Source organism: Jaculus jaculus, chromosome 14 (genome assembly GCF_020740685.1).
Source record: "Jaculus jaculus isolate mJacJac1 chromosome 14, mJacJac1.mat.Y.cur, whole genome shotgun sequence".
In the NCBI taxonomy this organism is placed as follows: Eukaryota; Metazoa; Chordata; class Mammalia; order Rodentia; family Dipodidae; genus Jaculus; species Jaculus jaculus.
The window spans coordinates 32,486,773-32,511,850 of record NC_059115.1 but is presented as its reverse complement, the minus strand read 5'-3'; the positions used below and the strand labels follow the sequence as shown (position 1 = coordinate 32,511,850).

Genomic DNA, 25,078 nt, shown 5'->3' with positions numbered 1-25,078 from the left:
TTCTATATACTGTGATTGTACAAACTACAACAGCCTTCAAAGGGTCTGCCTCCACAATGGAACGATTGGCCAATCTATTCTTCATGCAGTAGAGTGCCAAACCTACATAGCCTCTGTATTAGTTACTTTCATGCTGGGGCTCAATGCCAGAAAAACAAGAAAGGAATGGTTTATTTCTGCATATAGTTCAAGGTTACAGTCCATCAAGGTGAAGCTGTAGGATCTTGAGGCAACTGGTCACATGCAGTCCAATCAGGAAGTGGAGAACCATGAATCCTGGCTCACCTCTTAGCTTGCTTTCCTCTATTATTTATTTATTTATTATTTATTTATTTGAGAGAGAGAGAATGCATTGCAAACTCCTTACGCATGTACTACCTTGTGCATCTGGCTTACGTGGGTCCTGGGAAATTGAACCTGGGTCCATATACAAATGCCTTAACTGCTAAGCCATCTCTCCAGCCCCAACATTTATTATTTATTTATTTTTCCCTTGAGCCCAGGTGTTCTCTGGTTCCTCACAGAAGTAGGGTTACAGATGTGCATGCTACACCTACCTGTTTGCGTAGGTGTCAAAACTCTCTCAGGCTTCCTCAGGCACTCATGCCTGAACAGGAAGTGCTTTTAACCCTAGCCATCTATCCAGTCCTCTTTCTTCATTTTTTTTTAGCCCAGGCTGACCTGGGATTCACTCTGTAGTCTCAGGGTTGCCTTGAACTCATGACAATCCTCCTACCTTTGCCTCATGAATGTGCTTTCCTCTTGAATAGAGGAAGTAAAATTCAGTCTGAGGACCCCATCCCATGGAGTTGTGCTGCCCACTTTCCTAATCTAGAAAACCCCTCAGACATTCCCAGAGACTTGTTTCCATCATGCTTCTGAATCTATCAGGTTGACAATTGGAGATTAACTAGCACAGCCTTGAATTGTGTACTTCCTTGCTTACCCTATTGCTTTAGGCCTCTTGTATAAACCCTAAGTTCAGACTCTACTCATACTGGCTTCTGCACCTTTGCACAGGCTGTTCCCTCTGCTTGAGCTGCCATTAGTTCAGCTATGTGTTCATAGCTCCTTTCTGACTTTCATTGACCATGTATCTCTCTCTTTTTTTTTTTTTAGCCCAGGCTGACCTGGAATTCACTATGTAGTCTCAGGGTGGCCTCAAACTCTCAGCGATCCTTCTACCCCTGCCTCCTGAGTGTTGGGATTAAAGGTGTGCGCCACCACACCAGGGCTTTCTCTCTCTCTTAATCACCATGCAACTTTTGAGAAGCTATTTGACCTCTGTGTGTCTGTTTGGTAACCAATATGGTATGGATAACTACCTAATAATATGCATATTCTGGGCTAGAGAGATGGCTTAGAGGTTAAGGTGCTTGCCTACAAAACCTGGGGACCCACATTTGACTCTCCAGACCATGTAAGCCAGACACACAAAGGTGAGGTAAGTGCAAAGTCCCACATGACCACTAGGTGGTGCAAATGTCTGGAGTTTGATTTCAGTGCCTGAGGCCCTGGTGTGCCAGTTCTCTATCTCTCTCTGTCTCCCTAAAAAAGAAAAAAAAAAAAAAAAAGCATATTCTTTATGTTTACCACATAGTAATACATTGTAAAGATTACTTTGTATCCTTATTTTTCTCCATATTTAGGAGCCATCTCTGCTGGGATATAAAACTTCCCTAAATGTAAAAACTAGAACTGTCTCATCCTCTGTTTTGTCCTATAAGACTGACACCAAGGCAATGCTTACTGAACAAGTCCCCATCTCTCACTTTATAGCATAAGAAGATCTTTATGATCCAAGGCTGCTACCCAGTAATCCGGTGTCTCTTGCGTCGGAGGGGCTGGGTAGAAAAGAAGATGGTCCACCACCAAGGCATCATCCTACCACCATCCCAGAATGATCCAGATAGCTCAACGCTGGGTGATAGCAATGCCACAGACAATGGTGAGCAGGTTCCTTCTTTTCCACTAGCTGCCCCTCCCAAGCCCTTTAACTTTGGTCCCCATCATTTTACAATTGAGACCTTATAAGTCTGTGGGGCACAGACAGGGTCCCATGGAGGGTTTTTCTACGTCCACAGAGGATGAAGAGAATAAGGAGCTCCAGGCACCACAGGTGCTCAACTTTGATGATTTTCTGGAACTTGACGACCTAAATGAAATACATGATTTGATGGTGAGGACCCTGAGGGTCAGGATGAGTCAAGGGAACTTTCTAGTTAGGAGAGTACTGGTGTCCAGCTAGGTGACCTCAGGCAAGTCCTTCTTTCTCTGGGCCTCAATTTCTCTATCTGTATAAACACATGCTACCCTTCTAAAGGCTGGGGAGGCCTGCAGAGTGATTAAGGAGTGGGTTAGGCTTAGGCTAAAATATTCTCAGGCATGGTGGCTCTCCCTGCCAAGAACAGACTCATTTCTCCTTTTCTCTTGGCCAGGGCAGGCTGGAAGGAAGGCTTGGAAAGCTGAAATAGTCTGGTGTGATTGTATGGATGGCACGTGTGTTAAAGAGTTCAATACTTGGTTCAGAGCAAGGCCCCACTCAGACTTAGTAGAACTGTATGATATTTCCATAATGTTTTGGGGTGTGTGCAATATGTAGTGTGTATATGTGTTGTATGGACAAGTGTGAGATCTGTGCACATGCATGTGGGGGCCAGAGGATGATGTTAGATGCCTGCCTTGCTGGCTCTTTCACTTTATTTCCCTGAGACAGGGCCTCTCACTGAACTTGAAGCTCCTCATTGGTCAGTTAAATTGTCTCATCACTGAACTTCAGCACTCTTCCAATCTCTGTTCCTCCCCTCACTTTTGAGGTTACAAGCATACAAAGCCATGTCTGGCTTTTTGTTTTTTCAAGATAGAGTCTTACTCTCTACCCAGGCTGACCTGGAATTCGCTGTGTAGTCTCAGGTTGGCCTTGAACTCACAGTGATCCACCTACCTCTACCTCCCCAGTACTGGGATTAAAGGTGTGTGCCACCATGCCCGGATATGTCTGGCTTTTTTTTTTTTTTTTCGAGGTAGGGTCTCACTCTGGTCCAGGATGACCTGGAATTAACTCTGTAGTCTTAGGGTGGCCTTGAACTCATTGCGATCCTCCTACCTCTGCCTGTGAGTGCTGGGATTAAAGGCGTGCGCCACCATGCCCAGCTATGTCCGGCTTTTTATGTGGGTGCTGGGGATCAAATTTAGATCCTTATGCTTGTGCTTCAAGGACTCTTTTCTTCCATGGAATCATTGCTCCAGTCCCACCATTGATTTGTTTTGAGACAGGGCAAGATTTCATGTCTCCCAAGCTGACTTTACACTAGCTATGTAGCTGAAGATGACCATGAACTCTTTTTTGTTGTTGTTTTGTATTGTTTTTGTTTTTCCATGTAGGGTCTCACTCTAGCCGAGGCTGACCTGGAATTCACTAGTAGTCTCAGGGTGGCCTTGAACTCACAGTGATCCGCCTACCTCTGCCTCCCTACACTAAGGAGGTGCCACAACACCTGACTCTGACCTTGAACTATTGATCCTCTTGTTTCCACCTACTTCCCATGAGTACTAGAATTACAAGTGGGTGCCACCATGCCCAATTCATGTAGTGCTAGGAATCAAACCCAGGGCTTCATGTATGCTTGGCAAGCATTCACCAATCTACTTGCCTTTCTCTCCCTTTTTCTCTCCTCCTGCTTGTGTTTCTGAGTCAATGTCTCATATAGCCCAGGCTGACCTCTAACTCTGCAACTGAGGATGATCTTGCACTCCTAATCCTCTTGCCTCCACCTTCTAAGTGCATATGTGTGGACCATGCTACCTGGCGTGCGTGCGTGCGTGTGCGTGTGCGTGTGCGTGTGTGTGTGTGTGTGTGTGTGTGGTGTGTATGGTCTATGTACTTGTGTACATGCTCATGCACATGTGTGTGGAAGCCAGAGGAAAAAACTGGCTGTCCTCTTCTGTCACTCTTCTTACTTCCCTGAGACACAGTCTCTCACTGAACCTGGAGAGTCTCATTTTTTGGTTAGACCTGCTGACCACAGAACCCCAGTGAGCCTCCTGTCTCTTCCCCCTCAGTACTGGTATTACAGGTTTATACATCCAGGTTCAGATTTTGATGTGGATGCTGGTGTTTGAACTCACGTCCTCATGCTTGCACAGCAAGTGCTCTCACCCACTGAGCCACTTCTCCAGCTTTCATGTCACCTCTGAGGTAGGTGTTACTATGATCCCCACTTCACAGGTGAGGAAATTGAGGTAAAGGGAAGGTAATTGATTTATATAAAGGCTCACAATTTGAGCAACCTGAAATAGCCAACATGTATTTTTCTCTAACTTACAGAAGTGGCGGTTTCAAGCTGTGTGTATGCCTGTAATGCAGCATTCGGGAGGGTGAAGCAAGAGGATGGTGAATTCAAGGCCTAGATGGGCTATACAGAGAGATCTGTCTCATGGTCTGGGACACTGTCAGTGGCTATTAACCATCCGATGTCCCAGAGTTGTAGGGAAGGTGGACAGGTGGGGCACCGTGCTGTATACCCTTCAGCTTGGAGTCACTGTGCTGCCCCTGGGCCAGCCATAGGCTCCAGCAAGGTGTGACATTGTGTGATGGAGCCTAGTCACTACTTTGGGACACTCAGCCAAATGGCAGCTAGAAAGCTAGCCTGCTGTTCGACCAACATATGTCCTGCATGCAGGAAGATGTGGCTCTCCTGTCTTACATAAAAATGGTGTGTGGGCCAGATGACACGTTGGGTACATGCGTCCTCTCCTTTCTGCGCAGTAGGGCAGTGAGAAGCGGCTCACAGCAGCATCCCCGACTCCATCTCCTTCCCTTTTTCCCAGTCCCGTATGGTTCGGAATGAGACTCCCTACCTCATCTGGACCACTCGGAGGAATGTGCTGGACTGTCGCTTCCTCTCCAAAGATCAGATGATAAACCACTATGCCCGGGCAGGATCCTTTACTACAAAGGTGGGCTCCTCAGGGAAGTAGGGAGAGCAGCTTCCAACACCAACCACTTGGGCTGAAAACCCTGTTCCTTACTCTTATTAGTAAGAGAAAATAATGAGGAGAGTACAAAGTATGTGATTCAGTAAAACTTGGGGTCAGTCAGGCCTCAGTTCAAATCCAACTCCTGCACCATATCTGATATATATTGATATAATGACTAAATGGGCTCCAGATTCCCATCGGATCAAAACAAAAAAACAAACAAACAACAACAACAAAAACCCCACCAAATCCAAAAATCGAGCAAAGGGCCCTAACCTAAGCAACTGGCTGATGGTTTCATTGAGTCTTCCCTTGGTTTCTTAGCACTAGCTGTGCCTCTCCAAGCCTCAGTTTCCACATCTTTAAGTGGGGCTACCGTAAGAGTTGTTGTGTAAATGTGCAACAGCGATGAAAGGCTTTATCACTGGAGTCTGCCATTTTAATCATTGGTGTGAGCTAGGAAAGCTTCCTGGAGGAGGCAGGTCTTACAGTGGGAAAGGGTGGATGGAGGGATACGGATCATTGTCAACTAAATAAACTTGAAGACAGATATCAAGTCAGGCCTAGCAAGGGGGTGGCCTCTGAGAGCATCCAGGGCCCCTCCTTGCTGTCTAGACATGTCCTACATGTCAGGGAACCCACTGGAGCACTCTGAGCACCCCACCCCCTCAATGTCTGTTTCCATAGGTGGGTCTGTGTCTCAACCTTCGGAATTTGCCCTGGTTTGATGAGGCTGATGCTGACTACTTCTTCCCACGCTGCTACCGCCTAGGGGCTGAGGACGACAAGAAAGCCTTCATAGGTAAGGAGACCCCCTGTCATGTGCCTGAATCCCTCAGGTTCCTGGATTGGGAGCAGCAGGCCTCACCTCTCATCCTCATCTATCTAAACAGATTTCCTCCATGCCCCTAATCCTTTTTCCACTCATGGGTCCTCCCTTAGTGAGACTTCTAGCCTGGCCAACCCTGGCCTCCAGAGAAGCCTAGGAACCCAGCTTGTATTGTAGAGCAGGTTGTGGAAGTTGGCAGTTGGTTCCATTTGGAATCCAGAGCAATTCCAGGCTGATGATAAGTTCTGTTGGTGGGATGGGGTTCTGTAAAAGGCTATTGGCTTTGGCTGTGGGGTTCCAACTCAGCATGGATTCTCCATTCATGTCAGAATTTAGATCTAGATTATATGCCATGTTTTAATTTATATTCCAAATCTGAGATAGATTTAAAGTCAGGGTCTAGTGGATGCAGGTTTGGGGGATATAGCTTAACATGCACAAAGTCCTGAGTTTGACCTCAGCATTGGATTAGCCCTGTGTAATGTACATGCCTGTAATCCCAGTGCTCAGAAGGCAGAGGCAGAATTACCACAAGTTCAAAACCAACCTGGTCTATTTAGAAAATTCCAAGTCAGTCAGGGCTACATAGCAAAACCCTCTCTCAGAAAACAAAAAGGCCCCATGAAGCCGGGCGTGGTGGCTCATGCCTTTAATCCCACTCAGAGGCAGAGGTAGGATGATTGTTGTGAATTTGAGGCCACCCTGAGACTACATAATGAATTCCAGGTTAGCCTGAGCTAGAATGAGACTCTATTTCAAAACCAAAATAATAATAATAATAAATAAATAATAAAAATTTAAAAAGAACCCATGTGAAGAAAGGAATAGGACAACAGGCCTGGGCCAGTTTAGGAAGACTAGATATGCCAAGTCCAGTTATTTGGAAATGATAATGTTGCAGTCAGGTTCACATTGCTGGCAGAAATCACCCAGCCAAGAGCAGCTTGTGGGGAAAAAAGGTTTATTTTGGCTTACAGACTTAGGGGAAGCTCCATCATGGCAGGGGAAAACAATGGCATGAGCAGAGGGTGGACATCACCCCCTGGCCAACATCAGGTGGACAACATCAGCAGGAGAGTGTGCCCAACACTGGCATGGGGAAACTACCTATAACACCCATAAGCCCGCCCCCAACAATACACTGCCTCCCAGAGGCATTAATTCCCAAATCTCCATCAGCTGGGAACTTAGCATTCAGAACACCTAATATTATGGGGGACACCTGAATCAGACCACCACAGATAGTCTCCAGCTGGAAGAGGAACCAGGCTCTAGAGTCAGAAGGGTGGAGACAGGTTCCGGATCCATAATGGGGCAAGTCATGATGAGGTTCCGGAACCAGGACAGGTCTCGAGCCTAGGGGCTGAGTAAGGTATCCCCTGCCTCGGGAGCAGAGGACTTCTGGCTGACAGCTGCCCGCAACGTTCTCAAGCTGGTGGTAAAATCAGAATGGAAGCTAGACTCCAACTGCATCCTGGAAGAAGTGGAAGACACCCAAGGTGAGTGCCATGTCACTTCTACCCTTCACCATCATGCTTCCATCCATCCATCCATGTATGTGTAACCTGCCTGACCAGCCTGTATCCTTTCCCACCAATCTGTCCCTCCATCTATCCATCCACCTATTCATCCTTCCACTCACCATCCATCCATTCAGCCATCCATTATCCCACCTACTTACTCAATGCTGATCCATAACCTATCCACCTGTCCATCCCACCTTCCTTTCTCTACTTCCACAGGTTCATCAACCTATCATTCCATCTGTTTGTCCATTGTTCTGTCTAACATCCATCCATCCTGCAGTCCATCCACTCATCTGTTCTTCTGTCTCAGCTACACTGTTTATCTTGTTATCCTTTTTTTTTCTTTTTCTTTTTGGTTTTTCAAGGTAGGGTCTCACTGTAGCTCAGGATGACCTGGAATTCACTCTGTAGTGTCAGGGTGGCCTTGAACTCACTGTGATCCTCCTACACTGCCTCCTGAGTGCTGGGATTAAAGGTGTGTATCACCACACCTGGCTTTTTTTTTTTTTTTTTTTTTGGTTTTTGTCTTGGTATCCTTTTGTTAATTGATCAGAACTTGCATGTGCCTGGCCTGTGAATGAGCACTGTAAAGAGGCATACTGAGAACTCCATAGTTCATCCCTGTTGCAGCCAGCTCAAGTCTTTGGGGAGGAGGAAGAAAAGAAACTTTCTTATAAGTTGTCCTGAGCATGAGGAACACTGAAGAGGAAAGGAACTCGGGAGTTTGCATGATGGCCTGGGCCATTGCATACTCTTTTCCTCCTCAGACATAGCTCTAAAACTAGCCCTGCAATCCTGGAGCCCCATAGCTAGGCACTGGGGAAGAAAAGGGCAGCTCTTACCAGAGGGAGACATAACTTGGGTACCTAGAAGAATGTTGTATGCCAGAATAAAGGGCCAAGGCACCCTGTGGAATCAGAGACCCTGCGTTTGAACTTCATGCTGCTGGGTTCAGGTGTGAGTTAGGCTTCAGGAGGTTTGGGAACATTGCAGATAGATGTTCAGGGCTGTGGGTGTGCATCCAGTCCTCTGAGGAGTATGTTCCTTACTTCCATTTGTGTCGGGCCTCTTGATGGTGGCATCATACGTGTAGGTGAACACTTTGTGGCTTACAGGCTGTACCTGTCTATGAGGATTCTGGGAGTGAGGCTGGATTCTGGCATCTGCTAGGACATAAAGAGCCATGTCAGATTCGGTTTTATGTATATCTGGGCTCACCAGGCTCCCGGCTGTGTTGTAGTCAGGGTATCCAATGTCCCAGAATGTCTAGGAACTGAGAAGGCTCCCTGTGTGTGCTGGCGATACGGCTGTCCTAGAGATCTTGCAGACATTTAGCGTGGAGCCTCAACTGCAAGGTCCTGGGTGGGACATTAGAGGCCAAGGGTGGGCCACTAGTATTGCAGGTGAATCTAGAGCAGTTTCAGGTGAGTGACAGGATGCAGGGAAGCTTGGTACTTAGGTTTGTGCTAGGCCTGAGGTCCACAGGAGCGGTGGTATATGTCATGTTACATGCTTTGAAGTAGAAGAATGACAGGTCCCTCCTATCTCTGCAGGAGACACACAGACCAAGAAACAGAAGAAACAGCCAGCAGCAGTGTCCCCACAGTTTGTTGATGAGGCTCTGAGTGCCTGTGAAGAACACCTTAGCAATCTGGCTCACATGGACATCGACAAGGACCTGGGAGCTCCGATGTGCTTAAGCCCTGAGCAGTGGTCCCTCTTCCTTCAGCGCTACTACCAAGTAGTCCAGTAAGTACCCTGCAGGCAGGGTATTAGGCAGACCCCCTCTACTTGGCACAGCACAAGGCCCTCCCCTTTTGGTTTGTCCTGCTCCTCCTGCTCAGGGGTTCTGAGGGCTCCTGCTGGCTTCATGGTAGAGTCCAAACCACTCTTCCTGGATATGCTTCCTAGCATTAAGACCATGGCCCAGGCTGTCAGATTCTGGTTATAGTTTTCAAGCTTTGTGACCTTGGGGACATCACTAATCATCTTAAGGAATATTTTTATTTATTTGCAAACAGAAAGACAGAGAATGGGTACACTAGGGCCTCTAGCCACAGCAAAAGAACTATAGGTGCATGTACCACTTTGGCATCTGGCTTTACATGGTTACCAGAGAATCGAACCCCAGGCCATTAGGCCTGCAAGCAAGTGCTTTAACCTCTGAGCCAACTCTCCAGCACATTACCAATCTTTTGTTTTGGTTTTTCGAGATAGGGTCTCACTCTAGCCCAGACTGACCTGGAATTCATTATGTAGCCCAGGGTGGCCTTGAACTCATGGCAGTCCTCCTACTTCTGCGTCCAGAGTGCTGAGATTAAAGTCAGGCACTAATACGCCCTGCTCACTAATCATTTTTTTAATAAAATGATAATATGTATTAATGTTAGTTCAACCATACCTATTTATTTATTATTTACCAGAATACCAGAGTGTGTTCCCACAAACTCTGTTGAAGGCTTCCTCTTGTGCTGCATCCTTGCCAGCATTTATGGTCATTTGGTTTTATGATGGTACCAATCTGACAGGAGTGAGATGGAATCTCAACATAGTTTTAATCTGCATTTCCCTAGTGACTAGGGATGTAGAACATTTTTTTTTTTTATGTTTATATGCCATGTGTGTTTCTTCTTTTGAGAACTCTATTTCGTTCCATAGCCCATTTTTTAATTGGGTTGTTTGATTTCTTATTATTTAATTTTTTGAATTCTTTTATACAAAGAACTAGATATTTATCCTTTATCAGATGTGTAGCTGGCAAAGATTTTTTTCCCATTCTGTAGGTTGCCTTTGCTTTATTCACAGTGTTCTTTGCCATACAAAAATCTTTGTAATTTCATGAGGTCCCAATGGTTAATCTGTGGTTTTATTGCTTGAGCAATTGGGTTATATTCAGAAAGTCTTTGCCAAGACCAATATGCTGAAGGGTTTCCCCTACTTTTTCCTCTAGCAGAGTTTCCTCAGAGCTTCAGGTCTGTTATTAAGATTTTTAATCCATCTAGACTTAAGAATCTATTTTCATTCCTCTACAGATACATATCTAGCCTTATTATTTTTTTGCTTAGTATTATTTTAGATATTCGAGGTTTTTTTGTTTCCAAATGAATATTTGGATTTTTTTTTCTATTTCCCTGAAGAATGCCATTGGAATTTTGATGGGGATTGCATTAAGTGTGGTAAGATTGCCATTTTCACAATATTGATTCTTCCATTCCAATAACAAGGGATCTTTTCTTTCCTAGTGTCTTCTACAGTTTCTTACTTGAGTGTTTTAAAGTTTTCATTATAGAGATACTTCACTTTCTTGGTTAGGTTTATTCCAAGGTACTTTTGTTGTTGTTGCAATTGTGAATGGGAGTGATTCTCTGATTTTTTCCTGTGTGTTTGTTGTTAGCATATAGGAAGTCTACTGATTTCTGTGTGTTTATTTTGTATCCTGTTACATGGCTATAGGTGTTTATGAGCTCTAACAGTTTGCTGATAGAGTCTTTAGGGTCCTTTGTGGATACAATCATGTCATTTGCAAATAATGATAACTTGATCTCTTCCTTTCCAATTTGTATCCCTTTTATATGTGTCTCTTGCCTTGTTGCTTTGGCTAAGACTTCCAGTACTATATTAAATAAAAGTGGAGACAGTGGATACCCTTGTCTTGTTTCTGATTTTAGTGGAAACACTTCAAGTTTTTCCCTACTTAGTAATATGCTGGCTGTAGACTTATCATAAATAGCCTTTATTATGTTGAGATATGTTCCTTCTATTTCCAGTCTCTGTAGGACTTTTATCAGGAAGGGATGTTGGATTTTGTCAAATGCTTTTTCTGCATCTAATTCATTTTTATTTTTTTTTTTTTTGTTTTTTGAGGTAGCGTCTCACTCTAGCCCAGGCTGACCTGGAATTCACTAAGGAGTCTCAGGGTGGCCTCGAACTCACAGTGATCCTCCTACCTCTGCCTCCCAAGTGCTGGGATTAAAGGCGTGGGCCACCACGCCCGGTGATCATGTGATTTTTGCCTTTCAGTCCATTTATATAATATATTACATTTATTGATTTGCATATGTTGAACCATTCCTGCATCTCTGGGATAAAGCTAATTGGTCGGAGTGAATGATCTTTCTGATATATTCTTGTATTATTCTGTTTGCCAGTATTTTGTTGAGAACTTTTGCATCTATGTTCATGAGGGAGACTGGTCTGCAATTTTCTTCTTTTGTTCTATTTTTCCCTGGTTTTGGTATCAGGGTGTTGCTGGCTTCATAGAAAGTGTTTGGTAGGATTCCTTCTTTTTCTATTTTATGGAAAAGTTTAAGATGCATTGGTGTTAGTTCCTCCATGAAGGTCTGGTAAAATTCACCAGTAAATCCATCTGAGCCTGGACTTTTTTTTTACTTGGGAGATTGTTGATAACTGCTTGGATCTCCATACTTGTTATAGGTCTACTTAAGTGGTTAATCTCAACTTGATTTAATTAGGTAGGTCATATATATCAAATAAATCATCCATTTCTTTCAGGTTTTCATACTTAGAAGAGTACATGTTTTTATAGTATGTCCCTGTGATTTTTTGAATTTCTCTGGTATCTGTTGTGATGGTGCCTTTTTCATCTCTGATTTTATTAATTTGTGTCTCTTCTCTCTTTCTTTTGGTCAGATTTGCTAAGGGTTTATCAATCTTGTTTATCTTTTCAAAGAACCAACTCTGTTTCATTGATTCTTTGGATTGTTTTTTTGGTTAATTTCTGCCCTAATCTTTATTATTTCTTCCCATCTACTGATTTTTGGTTTGCTTTGTTCTTCTTTTTCCAAGGCTTTAAGGTGAAGCATTAGGTCATTTACTTGAGACCTTTCTAATTTCTTAAATTTTTTTTTTTTTTATTTGAGAGTGACAGACAGAGAGAGAAAGACAGATAGAGGGAGAGAGAGAGAATGGGTGCGCCAGGGCTTCCAGCCTCTGCAAACGAACTCCAGACGCGTGCTTCCCCTTGTGCATCTGGCTAACATGGGACCTGGGGAACCGAGCCTTGAACCGGGGTCCTTAGGCTTCACAGGCAAGCGCTTAACCGCTAAGCCATCTCTCCAGCCCCTAATTTCTTTCTTTTTTTTTTTTTTTTAAATTTTTATTAACATTTTCCATGATTATAAAATATATCCCATGGTAATTCCCTCCCTCCCCACCCCCACACTTTCCCGTTTGAAATTCCATTCTCAATCATATTACCTCCCCATTACAATCATTGTAATTACATATATACAATATCAACCTATTAAGTATCCTCCTCCCTTCCTTTCTCCACCCTTTATGTCTCCTTTTCAACTTACTGGCCTCTGCTACTAAGTATTTTCATTCTCACACAGAAGCCCAGTCATCTGTAGCTAGGATCCCCATATGAGGGAGAACATGTGGCGCTTGGCTTTCTGGGCCTGGGTTACCTGACTTAGTATAATACTTTCCAGGTCCATCCATTTTTCTGCAAATTTCATAACTTCATTTTTCTTTACCGCTGAGTAGAACTCCATTGTATAAATGTACCACATCTTCATTATCCACTCATCTGTTGAGGGACATCTAGGCTGGTTCCATTTCCCAGCTATTATAAATTGAGCAGCAATAAACATGGTTGAGCATGTACTTCTAAGGAAATGAGATGAGTCCTTTGGATATATGCCTAGGAGTGCTATAGCTGGGTCATATGGTAGATCAATCTCTAGCTGCTTTAGGAACCTCCACACTGTTTTCCACAATGGCTGGACCAGATTGCATTCCCACCAGCAGTGCAGAAGGGTTCCTTTTTTTCCACATCCCCGCCAACATTTATGATCATTTGTTTTCATGATGGTGGCCAATCTGACAGGAGTGAGATGGAATCTCAATGTAGTTTTAATCTGCATTTCCCTGATGACTAGTGACGTAGAACATTTTTTTAGGTGCTTATATGCCATTCGTATTTCTTCCTTTGAGAACTCTCTATTTAGCTCTTAGCCCATTTTTTGATTGGCTTGTTTGATTCCTTATTAGTTAACTTTTTGAGTTCTTTGTATATCCTAGATATTAATCCTCTATCAGATATATAGCTGGCGAAGATTTTTTCCCATTCTGTAGGTTGCCTCTTTGCTTTTTTCACTGTGTCCTTTGCGGTGCAAAATCTTTGTAATTTCATTAGGTCCCAGTGGTTAATCTGTGGTTTTATTGCCTGAGCAATTGGGGTTGTATTCAGAAAGTCTTTGCCAAGACCAATATGTTGAAGGGTTTCCCCTACTTTTTCCTCTAGCAGTTTCAAAGTTTCCGGTCTGATGTTAAGGTCTTTAATCCATTTGGACTTAATTCTTGTGCATGGCGAGAGAGAAGAATCTATTTTCATCCTTCTGCAGATATTTATCCAATTTTCAAAACACCATTTGCTGAAGAGGCTGTCTCTTCTCCAATGAGTATTTTTGGCATTTTTATCGAATATCAGGTGGCTATAGCTACTTGGGCTTACATCTGGGTCCTCTATTCTGTTCCACTGATCTACATGTCTGTTTTTGTGCCAGTACCATGCTGTTTTTGTTACTATGGCTCTGTAGTATAGGTTAAAATCAGGTATGGTGATACCACCAGCCTCTTTTGTTGCTCAGTATTATTTTAGATATTCGAGGTTTTTTATGATTCCAAATGAATTTTTGGATTGTTTTTTTCTATTTCCATGAAGAAAGCCTTTGGAATTTTGATAGGGATTGCATTAAATGTGTAGATTGCTTTAGGTAAGATTGCCATTTTCACGATATTGATTCTTCCAAGCCAGGAACAAGGGATGTTTCTCCACTTTCTAGTGTCTTCTGCAATTTCTCGCTTGAGTGTCTTAAAGTTCTCATTGTATAGATTCTTTACTTCCTTAGTTAGGTTTATTCCAAGGTATTTTATTTTTTTTGATGCAATTGTGAATGGGAGTGATTCTCTGATTTCATCCTCTGTGTGTTTGTTGTTAGCATATACGAAGGCTACTGATTTCTGTGTATTTATTTTGTATCCTGCTACATGGCTGTAGGTTTTTACCAGCTCTAACAGCTTGCTAGTAGAGTCTTTAGGGTCCTTTATGTATAGAATCATGTCATCTGCAAATAATGATAACTTGATTTCTTCCTTTCCAATTTGTATCCCTTTTATGTGTGTCTCTTGCCTTATTGCTATGGCTAAGACTTCCAAAACTATATTAAATAGAAGTGGAGACAGTGGACACCCTTGTCTTGTTCCTGATTTTAGTGGAAAAGCTTCCAGTTTTTCCCCATTTAGTAATATGTTGGCTGTAGGCTTGTCATAAATAGCCTTTATTATATTGAGATATGTTCCTTCTATTCCCAGTCTCTGTAGGACTTTTATCATGAAGGGATGTTGGATTTTGTCAAATGCTTTCTCTGCATCTAATGAGATGATCATGTGATTTTTGTCCTTCAACCCATTTATGTAATGTATTACATTTATAGATTTGCGTATGTTGAACCATCCCTGCATCTCTGGGATAAAGCCTACTTGGTCAGGGTGAATGATCTTTTTGATATACTCTTGTATTCTGTTTGCCAATATTTTGTTGAGAATTTTTGCATCTATGTTCATGAGGGAGATTGGTCTGTAATTTTCTTTTTTTGTTCTATCTTTGCCTGGTTTTGGTATCAGGGTGATGCTGGCCTCATAGAAGGAGTTTGGTAGGATTCCTTCTTTTTCTATTTCCTGGAAAAGCTTAAGAAGCAATGGTGTTAGCTCTTCCTTAAAAGTCTGGTAAAATTCAGCAGTGAATCCATCCGGGCCTGGGCTTTTTTTAGTTGGGAGATTATTGATAACTGCTCGGATCTCCATGTTTGTTATAGGTCTATTTAAGTGATTAATCTCATTTTGATTTAATTTAGGTAGGTCATATAGATCAAGGAAATCATCCATTTCTTTCAGATTTTCATACTTTGTGGAGTATATGCTTTTATAGTATGTCCCTATAATTTTTTGAATTTCTCTGGAATCTGTTGTGATGTTACCTTGTTCATCTCTGATTTTATTAATTTGTGTCTCTTCTCTCTTTCTTTTGGTCAGATTTGCTAAGGGTTTATCAATCTTGTTTATCCTTTCAAAGAACCAACTCTTTGTTTCATTAATTCTTTGGATTGTTCTTTTTGTTTCTATTTCATTAATTTCTGCCCTAATCTTTATTATTTCTTCCTGTCTACTACTTTTTGGTTTGCCTTGTTCTTCTTTTTCCAAGGCTTTAAGGCGAAGCATTAGGTCGTTTACTTGCGACCTTTCTAATTTCTTAATATATGCACTTAAAGCTATAAATTTCCCTCTTAGGACTGCCTTCATTGTGTCCCAAAGGTTTTGGTATGTTGTGTTCTCATTGTCATTTGACTCTATGAATTTTTATTTTATTTTTAAAATTTTATTTTTATTTACTTGACAGAGAAAGAGGGAGAGAGAGAAGGAGAGACAGAGAGAATGAGAATGGGTACACCAGGGCCTCCAGCCCGTGCAAACAAACTCCAGATGCATGTACCCCCTTATGCATCTGGCTAACATGGGTCCTGGGGAATTGAACCTGGGTCCTTTGACTTTGCAGACAAACGCCTTAACTGCTAAGCCATCCCTCCAGCCCTGAATTTTTATTTTATTACTTATTTTTTTGGTTTTTCAAGGTAGGGTCTTACTCTTGCCCAGGCTGACCTGGGATTCATTATGTAGTCTCAGAGTAGCTTCTGACTCACAGCGATCCTCCTACCTCTGCCTCCCAAGTGCTGGGATTAAAGGCATGTGCCACCATGTCCAGCTCAGACTCTATGAATTTTTTTTGACTTCCTCATTAACCCATTCATCATTTAATATTGTATTGTTTAGTTTCCATGATTTTGTGTATGCACTATAGTTTTTCTTGCTATTGATTTGTAGTTTGATCCCATTGTGGTCAGATAGAATGCAAGGAATTATTTCAGTTTTCCTGTATTTGTTAAGATTTGCTTTGTGTCCTAGTACATGGTCTATTTTAGAGAATGTTCCATGTACTGCTGTAAAGAATGTGTATTTGGTAGCATTTGGATGAAATGTCCTGTATGAAATGTCTCTTAGGTCCATTTTTTCTATGACCTCATTTAATCCAGATGCCTCTTTGTTTATTTTTTGCTGGGATGATCTGTCAATTGATGAGAGTGGGGTATTGAAGTCACCCACTACAATTGTGTTTGGTGTTATCTGTGACCTTAGTTCTTTTTTTTTTTTTTTTTGTTCGTTTTTATTTATTTATTTGAGAGCAACAGACAGAGAGAGAAATAGGCAGATAGAGAGAGAGAATGGGCGCGCCAGGGCCTCCAGCCACTGCAAACGAACTCCAGACACGTGCGCCCCCTTGTAGGTCCTGGGGAATCAAGCCTCGAACCAGGGTCCTTAGGCTTCACAGGCAAGCACTTTACCGCTAAGCCATCTACCTCTCCTCGTTTCTGTTTTATTAAGGCAATGGGATCCTTTTCAAAGTCTCTATGTAAGATGAGTTACATAAAAGGAATTGTACATTTCAGAAATTATTGCTCTTTTATAGAACAGGGTTAGTTCTTCAAGACAGGTTTGACTGAAACACCTGGAGGCAAGCGACACTTCCACCTCAGTCTTCCTGGAAGCTCGGCTTTCAGGCCTGGGCCATTGTGCCCACCTCTTGTGCAGTTCTTCCTTTGTTTCTTGGTTTCCTGAGTTCTTTCTTCAGAAATCAAATGCCTTAGTCAACTCTTCAGGGGGCACGGGGCACCATTCAAGTGATCCAAGCGGGCCTTCAGAACGTGTCAGTTCTGACTTGCTCCATACACATGAATCCTCCTCCCCTGGGTACAACTCAGGGTCCACATCAGTCGCCAGATCAGTATCATTTGGCTCACATCCTGTCAGAGGTGGATCCTCAGAAGAGCTCGAGGCACACAGAGTTCCTTCTTCAAATCTGGATGCCTTCATCACCACTGTCGATTTCATCTGGTGTGTGCTACACGTTCCTGCACAGTCCTCCTTAACCTTGACTCCCGAGGCCCCAACAGGAGGACATTATAATCCTAATAATCCCAATAAGCACTTCTCTGCCCCTATAGGAATGGAACTGGGGACTCCATCTCCATTCTGCTGGAGCACACCCTGCATGGAAGGCTGAGTAGTGTTGTTGCCAGTGATGCATGGGCTCATTTCTGCAGATGTTTTATTTTCCAGGCTGATGTCTGCTCAGAGATGGGAAGATGCTCAGTGGCTTGGGGTACAGACCTGAGAACTCTGAGGCAGAAGCTGCTCTAGCCAGTTATTTATTTTTTTATTTTTAGCTTTTTTGTTCATTCTTATTTACTTATTTGAGAGCAACAGACAGAGAAAGAGGGAGAGAGAGAGAGAATGGGCATGCCAGGGCTTCCAGCTACTGCAAACAAACTCTAGACACGTGCGCCCCCTTGTGAATCTGGCTAATGTGGGTCCAGGGAAATCAAGCCTTGAACTGGGGTCCTTAGGCTTCACAGGCAAATGCTTAACCACTAAGCCATCTCTCCAACCCTGACCTTAGTTCGAATAGCTTTTCTTTGATGAAGTTGGGAGCCCTCATGCTAGGTGCATATATATTTAGGATTATAATGTCCTCCTGTTAGAGTGTGCCTTTAGTCCATATAAAGTGATCTTCCTTATTTTTTCTAACTAATCTTCGACTGAAGTCTACCTTGTCAGATATTAAGATAGCAACCCCTGCTTCTTTTCTAGGCCCATTTGCTTGAAACACCATTTTCCCACCTTTCACCCTAAGATAGTGTCCATCCTTTGTAGAAAGGTGAGTTTCTTGGAGGCAACAAATTGAAGGATCCTGCTTTTTAACTCAGTATGCAAACCTATGTCTTTCAGTTGGGGCATTGAGGCCATTGATATTAAAAAATATTGCCAAGCCGGGCGTGGTAGCGCACGCCTTTAATCCCAGCACTCGGGGGGGCAAAGGTAGGAGGATCACCGAGAGTTCAAGGCCATCCTGAGACTACATAGTGAATTCCAGGTCAGCCTGAGCCAGAGAGAGACCCTACCTCGAAAAACCAAAAAAAAAAACAAAAAAAACCAACAACAACAAAAAAATATTGCCAGCGTGGTGGTGCCCACCTTTAATCCCAGCACTTGGGAGGCAGAGGTAGGAGGATTGCCATGAGTTCAAGGCCACCCTGGTACTACACAGTCAATTCCAGGTCAGCCTGAGATAGAGTGAGACCCTACCTAAAAAAAAAAAAACAGAAAGAAAAAGAAAAATTACTGAAGGGTGTATATTTATTTTTGCCCTTTTTTTGGTAGTTCTTCTGGTTTTACATTTGCTCTCTTGTATTAACTAGTATTTGAGTATGGTTTGTTTTTTCTAGGTGTGCTTTTCTTTCTCTTCAGCATGGAAGATTCTTTCAAATATTTTCTGTAGAGCTGGTTTTGTCTTCAAATACTCCTTTTGCCTGATTTTGTTGTGAAATATCCTTATTTATCCATCCATTTGAATGGATAGCTTTGCAGGATAAAGTAACCTTGGTTGACAGTTGTTATCTTTCAGAACTTGGAATATATCACTCTAAACACTTCTGGATTTTAAAGTTTGTGTTGAGTAATCTGCTGTGATCCTGATGGGCTTGCCTTTGTATATAACTTGATATTTCTCTATAATTGCTTTCAATATATTTTCTTTGGTTTGTATGTTTCATAATTTAATTACAATATGGCAATTACCAGGAATAGATGGTAAGACTCTATTGCTGAAAACTCCACATACTTGGGCTGCAAGGCCACTGAGAAATCCTGCTGGAACTGAGCTGATAACCTCCTCCATGTAGACCAGCTGACAGAAAGCTGGAAGAAGCCATTCTACATGTAGTTCAATGGGAGACAGTGATACCACCAGTGAAGATACTCAACAGTGGACACTGCAAGCCTTATAATTGGCCAGCCAGGCCAAATGAGCCAACAGGTGCAATAGTGGCATGTCTGTCATGGTGGAAACCAACTGCCCTCCAACTGGACTGGAGGCCTGCTCCATGGGGTGGGGGGGACACATCCCTGATATTGAAAACTTAAAACAGGGGAATTCATGAGCCCTAGGGTTGTAACATCTGCTGATGTCTGGAAAAAAGTATATACTATGCTTATCAAACTGCCCAGTAAGCACTTCTCTTAATATTTATACCCTTATATTAATGCTACTCTCACTTTGGGTAGAGAATCTTCTCTTTTCAGATGACAGTGACCTTGGGATGACTCAGAAGGCATCATAGTGATGGAAAGAAGTGACTGGAGTACTGAGTAACATCTCTATCACACCTTCCAAGGCTCAGGGTCTAATGTGAAGAGGTGGCGGAAAGAATGTAAGAGCCAAAGGAAGGGTAGGACTCCTTACAACGTGCTCCCTCCAGACATAAAATGGCCTACATATCCATTACCTCATAGTGCCTGACACTACCTGCACAAGACCATCATAAGAGGAGGAAAAGATCATGACATCAAAATAAAAGAGAGACTGATTGATATGGGGAGGGGATATGATGAAGAAGGGAATTTCAAAGGAAAAAGTGGGGAGAGAGGAAGGGTATTACCATAGGATATATTTTTTTGTTTTTTTTCTCAATTTTTATTAACATTTTCCATGATTCTCTACCCAAAGTGAGATAGCATTAATATATGGGTATAAATATTAAGAGAAGTGCTTACTGGGCAGTTTGATAAGCATAGTATATACACTTATCCAGACATCAGCAGATGTTACACCCCAAGGGCTCATGACTACCCCTGTTTTAAGTTTTCAGTATCAGGGATGTATTTCCCCACATTGAGCAGTCCTCCAGTCCAATTGGAGGACAGTTGGTTTACACCTTGACAGACGTGCCACTATTGCACCCGTTGGCTCATTTGGCCTGGCTTGCCAATTATAAGGCTTGCAGTGTCCACTGTTGAGTATCTTCACTGGTGGTATCACTTTCTCCTATTGAACTACACATAGAATGGCTTCTTCCAGCTTTCTGTCAGCTGGTCTACATGGAAGAGGTTATCAGCTCAGTTCCAGCAGGATTTTTCAGTGACCTTGTAGCCCAAGTATGTGGAGTCTTCAGCAATAGGGTCTTACCATCGATTCCTGGTGGGAAACCAAGGGCCTCAGCAATGGCCTATAATGTTTTGGGGACATAAAGGACAGGACCTCCCTGGCCAACAACTCACTGGAGGTACCATAGGATATTTTTTATAATTGTGGAAAATGTTAATAAAAATTGAGAAAAAAATACAATATGACAAGGAGAGGTTTTTTCCAGGTTTTGTCTGTTTGGTGTTCTAAAGGCTTCCTGTATCTGCATTGGCATCTCTCTCCCAATTTGGGGGAAGTTTTCTTCAATGAGCTTTTGGACTGAAATTCTTTTCCTTCTACTATAACCTGAATTCTTTATTTTATTTATTTATTTTTTTTTTTTTTTTTATTTGTTTGAGAGTGACAGACACAGAGAGAAAGACAGATAGAGGGAGAGAGAGAGAATGGGCGCGCCAGGACTTCCAGCCTCTGCAAACGAACTCCAGACGCGTGCGCCCCCTTGTGCATCTGGCTAACGTGGGACCTGGGGAGCCGAGCCTCGAACCGGGGTCCATAGACTTCACAGGTGAGCGCTTAACCGCTAAGCCATCTCTCCAGCCCCTATAACCTGAATTCTTATGTTTGATCTTTTCATAGTGTCATGAATATCTTGAAATTCCCATTCATACTTTTCTATTAGTTTGTCTTTCTCTTTGTTGGACTGTATTAGATCTGCCACCTGGTCTTCTAGATTAGATATTCTGTCTGCTTCTTCGTCCATTTTACTGGTGAGATTTTCTAGAGGTTTTTTGTTTTTTTTTTTTATTTCAATGACTGTGTTCTTCATTGCTAATATTTCTGACTGGTTTTTCTTTATTATTTCTCTTTCTTTATTTATGTCTTGTATTGACCTCCCTATTTCATTAAATTGGTTTCCTGTGTCTTCTTTGATTCCTTTGATTTCTTCATTAATTCCCTCTTTCATTCCTTTGATTTCCTCTTTGATTTCTTTGAACATATCTATAATCATACTCTGAAATCTTTCTCAGGGGCTGGAGAGATGGCTTAGTGGTTAAGTGCTTGCCTGTGAAGCCTAAGGACCCCGGTTCAAGGCTCGGTTCCCCAGGTCCCACGTTAGCCAGATGCACAAGGGGGCGCACGTGTCTGGAGTTCGTTTGCAGAGGCTGGAAGCCCTGGCGCGCCCATTCTCTCTCTCTCCCTCTGTCTTTCTCTCTGTGTCTGTCACTCTCAAATAAATAAATAAATAAATAATTTTAAGAAATCTTTCTCAGTCATTTCCTCTAAATCAGTCTCACTGGAGGTCATTTATAATGCTATTTTATAATTTTATAATACTTTTGGTGGATTTATATTGTCTTGACTTTTTGTGTTTCTTGTGTTATAATGTATATATTTTTGCATCTTGGATTAATTTAATGCTTAGATTTTCTAATTATCTGCAGTATTTGTTATTAGATGTATCAATCAATCTGATGTTATATATCTTCAGGGTAGGAGCTTAAGGTGCTAAGTGTGGCTCTTAAGACTTTCCGAGTAACCACAAAAGTGACCCTAGGTGTTGGGTTTTCCTACTATGAGAGTATTCAAGTAGGTTGAGTGGTACAAAATGCAGGCAGATTCTAAAATTCTAAACAATGTACACATTCAATGAAAAACAGCACAGAATATTTAAGCAAGAGTACATATAATGACAACCAGATCCTTTAACATAGTCACAGTCCCTAAGGATGTGTGTTTCCCCATACCCTTAATCCTGTCAACTGGGAGGCTAAGATTTCTGGTCTGTAGAGGGTTTGAAAGTCAGTTCATGACCAAGTGAGACCCTTCCCCAATGAAGGACAGAAGAGGAAACAAAGGCACTGCAAATCAGGAAGCAACTAATGACCAGCCCAAAATATAGCTTATTTAAGAATGACCAATCTGACCATCCATCAGCTTTAACATAATTTTCCCTGACATGGATGACATGGATTACCACTTCCGATTCAAGCCTATATAATAGGCTTATTTGGTGGGTGCTGACCTGGTGTAATCCCAGTTAACTTTTGGGATGGTTTTGGTCTCAATTATGCTGCACGCCCATTTGGGTCCCTCTTTGCTGTACTGTATGCTCAGGTAGGCTGGCTTAGTTGGTGGGTCACTGCTCTGATTGCCTGTGCCGGGTGCTCTGTAGGTGAGCTCCCTCCCCAGGTCTCTGGTACTTGCTGGCACTTGCGCTGGTCATGGGAGAGGGGAGGCTGTGGATGGTGGCTGAAGTTCTCCCATTGGTCCTCCCAATTGTCTTCCTTCTTCATTGGTCCCTGCTGTCCTCCCTTTGTGTTTCTTGAGTTTGCAAGGAGCTTGGTGTGAGTGGAGAACCTCCTCACCTGGCTTTTCCTGTGGCTCAGGCCGAGCCTTGCCGCTGTTGCCACATGGACCTGGTTCTGCCTGCTTCTGTTGGCTCTAGATGTTACTTCTCTGCTGCAGTTCAGAATTTCTTATACACCTCACTTTTTAGTAGAAGACTGTATTTTGCTGTTTTTTTTTCTTTCTTTCTCTCTCTCTCTCTCTCTCTCTCTCTCTCTTTTTTTTTTTTTTTGTGGCTTTTTCTCCCCTAGGCTGCTTTGGCATGTTTCCTAAGCCACCATCTTAACCAAAAGTCCTTGGATATACTTTGTAAAATTACTGGAACTTCTGACACCACCAGATGGCAGATTTTTTGATCCCATTCCAAATTTACTAAGCAGCAGTTTATCAGGACTGAGGTGTGAATGTTCCTGGGAGACCTCCAAGCTCCCTCTGTTTGGTTGTCCTTGTTCCTGTCGTGTCTCATAAAAAAAAAAAAAAAATCTCTATGGCCAAGACACAGACTAACAAGTTACTCTTAGGGGAGGCTTCCTTGCTGTTCAGCAGAATTTGGATGAGGCCACCATCTGGGATATTTCATGGCTTGGTGAACTGAGGACATTTTCCACCCTGTTCAGAACAGGGCTCTCCCTCCTCCAGGGAACAAGGTTCCTCTTGCCCATGAATCTATCTATTTAGTCTCATTGCTATGGCAGACTCCTTCAAAGTTAATGGACTTTTTTCTGTGTTTTTTAAAACACATTTAAAAAGAAATTGTTATTTACTTATTTGCATTATTTTGGGGGGGGGGTTGGAGAATGGACATGCCAGAGCCTCCAGCTGCTGCAAATGAACTCCACATGCATGCACTACTGTGTACTTGGTTTTATGTGGATATTAGGGAATCAAACTGTTGTCATCAGGTTTTGCAGGCAAGCACCTTAATCACTGAACCATCTTCCAGCTCCTCTATGGACTTTTGACAGAGCACCTGATAAGTGGCAGGGGTAGTGCTTAGAGAGAGGAATACAACTGAGAACAGAAACAGGTTATTTCCTGCTCAGGCTGGGGTTCTGCTCACTGCTGGAGTGTGTGCTTAGCTTTCTTGACCCTAGGTTCAAGTCAAACCTCAGCATCACAGAGCAAAAAGTTCTAGTGGGAGAAGATACATAATAACTAAATACACAGTTGTCAGAAGTGGGTGAATGATGGCAGAGAATCAAAGCCAGACAGGGTAGGATACATATGTGCATGAGCCTGTGACTGGGAGGTGACCCACCTATTGACCTGTGTCAGGTCCATATTAGGAGGGGAGCACCTTTAGGTGTAATGATCAGGCCTTTGGCCTTGGGCAAGTTCCTTAACTCTTCTAGCCTCAGTTTGCATTTCTCTACAATGGGATCAGTAATGCTTCCCCACAGATGAGAGGATGAGTGGTTATATATGGTTACATAGAGTTATATATGGAAAGCCCTTGGCACAGTGCCTGGCACATCATCAGGACCTAAACCCATCCAGTTTTGCCAAAGGCAATTGTATTTATTTATTTATTTTTGTGGTAGGGTCTTACTTTAGCCCAGGCAGTCTTGGAATTCACTATGTAGTCAGTCTCAGGCTGGCCTCGTACTCACTCATGGCAATTCTCCTGTCTCTGCCTCCCAAGTGCTGGGACTAAAGGGATGTGCCACCACCCCCAGCTTCAAAGGCAATTTTAATGGGAAGGATGGTGACAAATGGTGGGATGCTGCGGTGAGGCTAGGGTGTATAGTAAATGAGATTGCCCAGCAGTCTTCTTCCTGTAGTATGAGCAGGTTAGGGGATGGGTGGCTTGAGCACAGCATGGGATGGGAGAAAGCCTGTCTAGATTTCAAGGGGGTAGGCATGATTGAAGCTGGTTGGAGCACAGCCAAGGGAAGGGGAGGTGTCACCACTTGCCCTATCCTCCCACTTACCCCCAGACCCCACCCTGTCCAAGTCCCACCATCCCCCCATTTCCCCACAGTGAAGGGGCAGAACTCAAACACCTCGATACCCAGGTTCAACGCTGTGAGAACATCCTGCAGCAGCTGCGGGCTGTGGTACCCCAGATGGACATGGAAGGGGAACGCAACATCTGGATCGTGAAGCCAGGAGCCAAGTCCCGTGGACGAGGTGGGGGTCAGCCTCTTTTTCCTATACCAGCATCTGAAACCTCTGTCTGCCATTAGAAGCCAAGGAGGTACAAATTTAGACTCTCCCCTATTGCCTGGTTTCAAATCCCACTTTTGTTACTGTATCAGTTATTTTCTCTTTACTGAGACAAAAATACCTGACAAAAATCAGTTTAGGAGCTGGGTGTGGTAGTGTATACCTTTTGTA

The 25,078-nt window shown here is 42.9% G+C and overlaps 1 protein-coding gene across 1 annotated transcript in view; it reads left to right on the top strand.

The window, feature by feature from the left end:
• The window catches only part of LOC101601381 (actin-related protein 2/3 complex subunit 4), a 66,854-nt gene that overhangs the window by 25,456 nt on the left and 16,320 nt on the right, over positions 1-25,078 (top strand). The window contains exons 6-10 of the mRNA XM_045133453.1: positions 1,780-1,948; positions 2,085-2,179; positions 5,668-5,782; positions 8,889-9,084; positions 24,723-24,871. Of these exons, the coding sequence (XP_044989388.1) occupies positions 1,780-1,948; positions 2,085-2,179; positions 5,668-5,782; positions 8,889-9,084; positions 24,723-24,871 (724 nt within the window). The remainder of the gene's footprint in view (positions 1-1,779; positions 1,949-2,084; positions 2,180-5,667; positions 5,783-8,888; positions 9,085-24,722; positions 24,872-25,078) is intronic.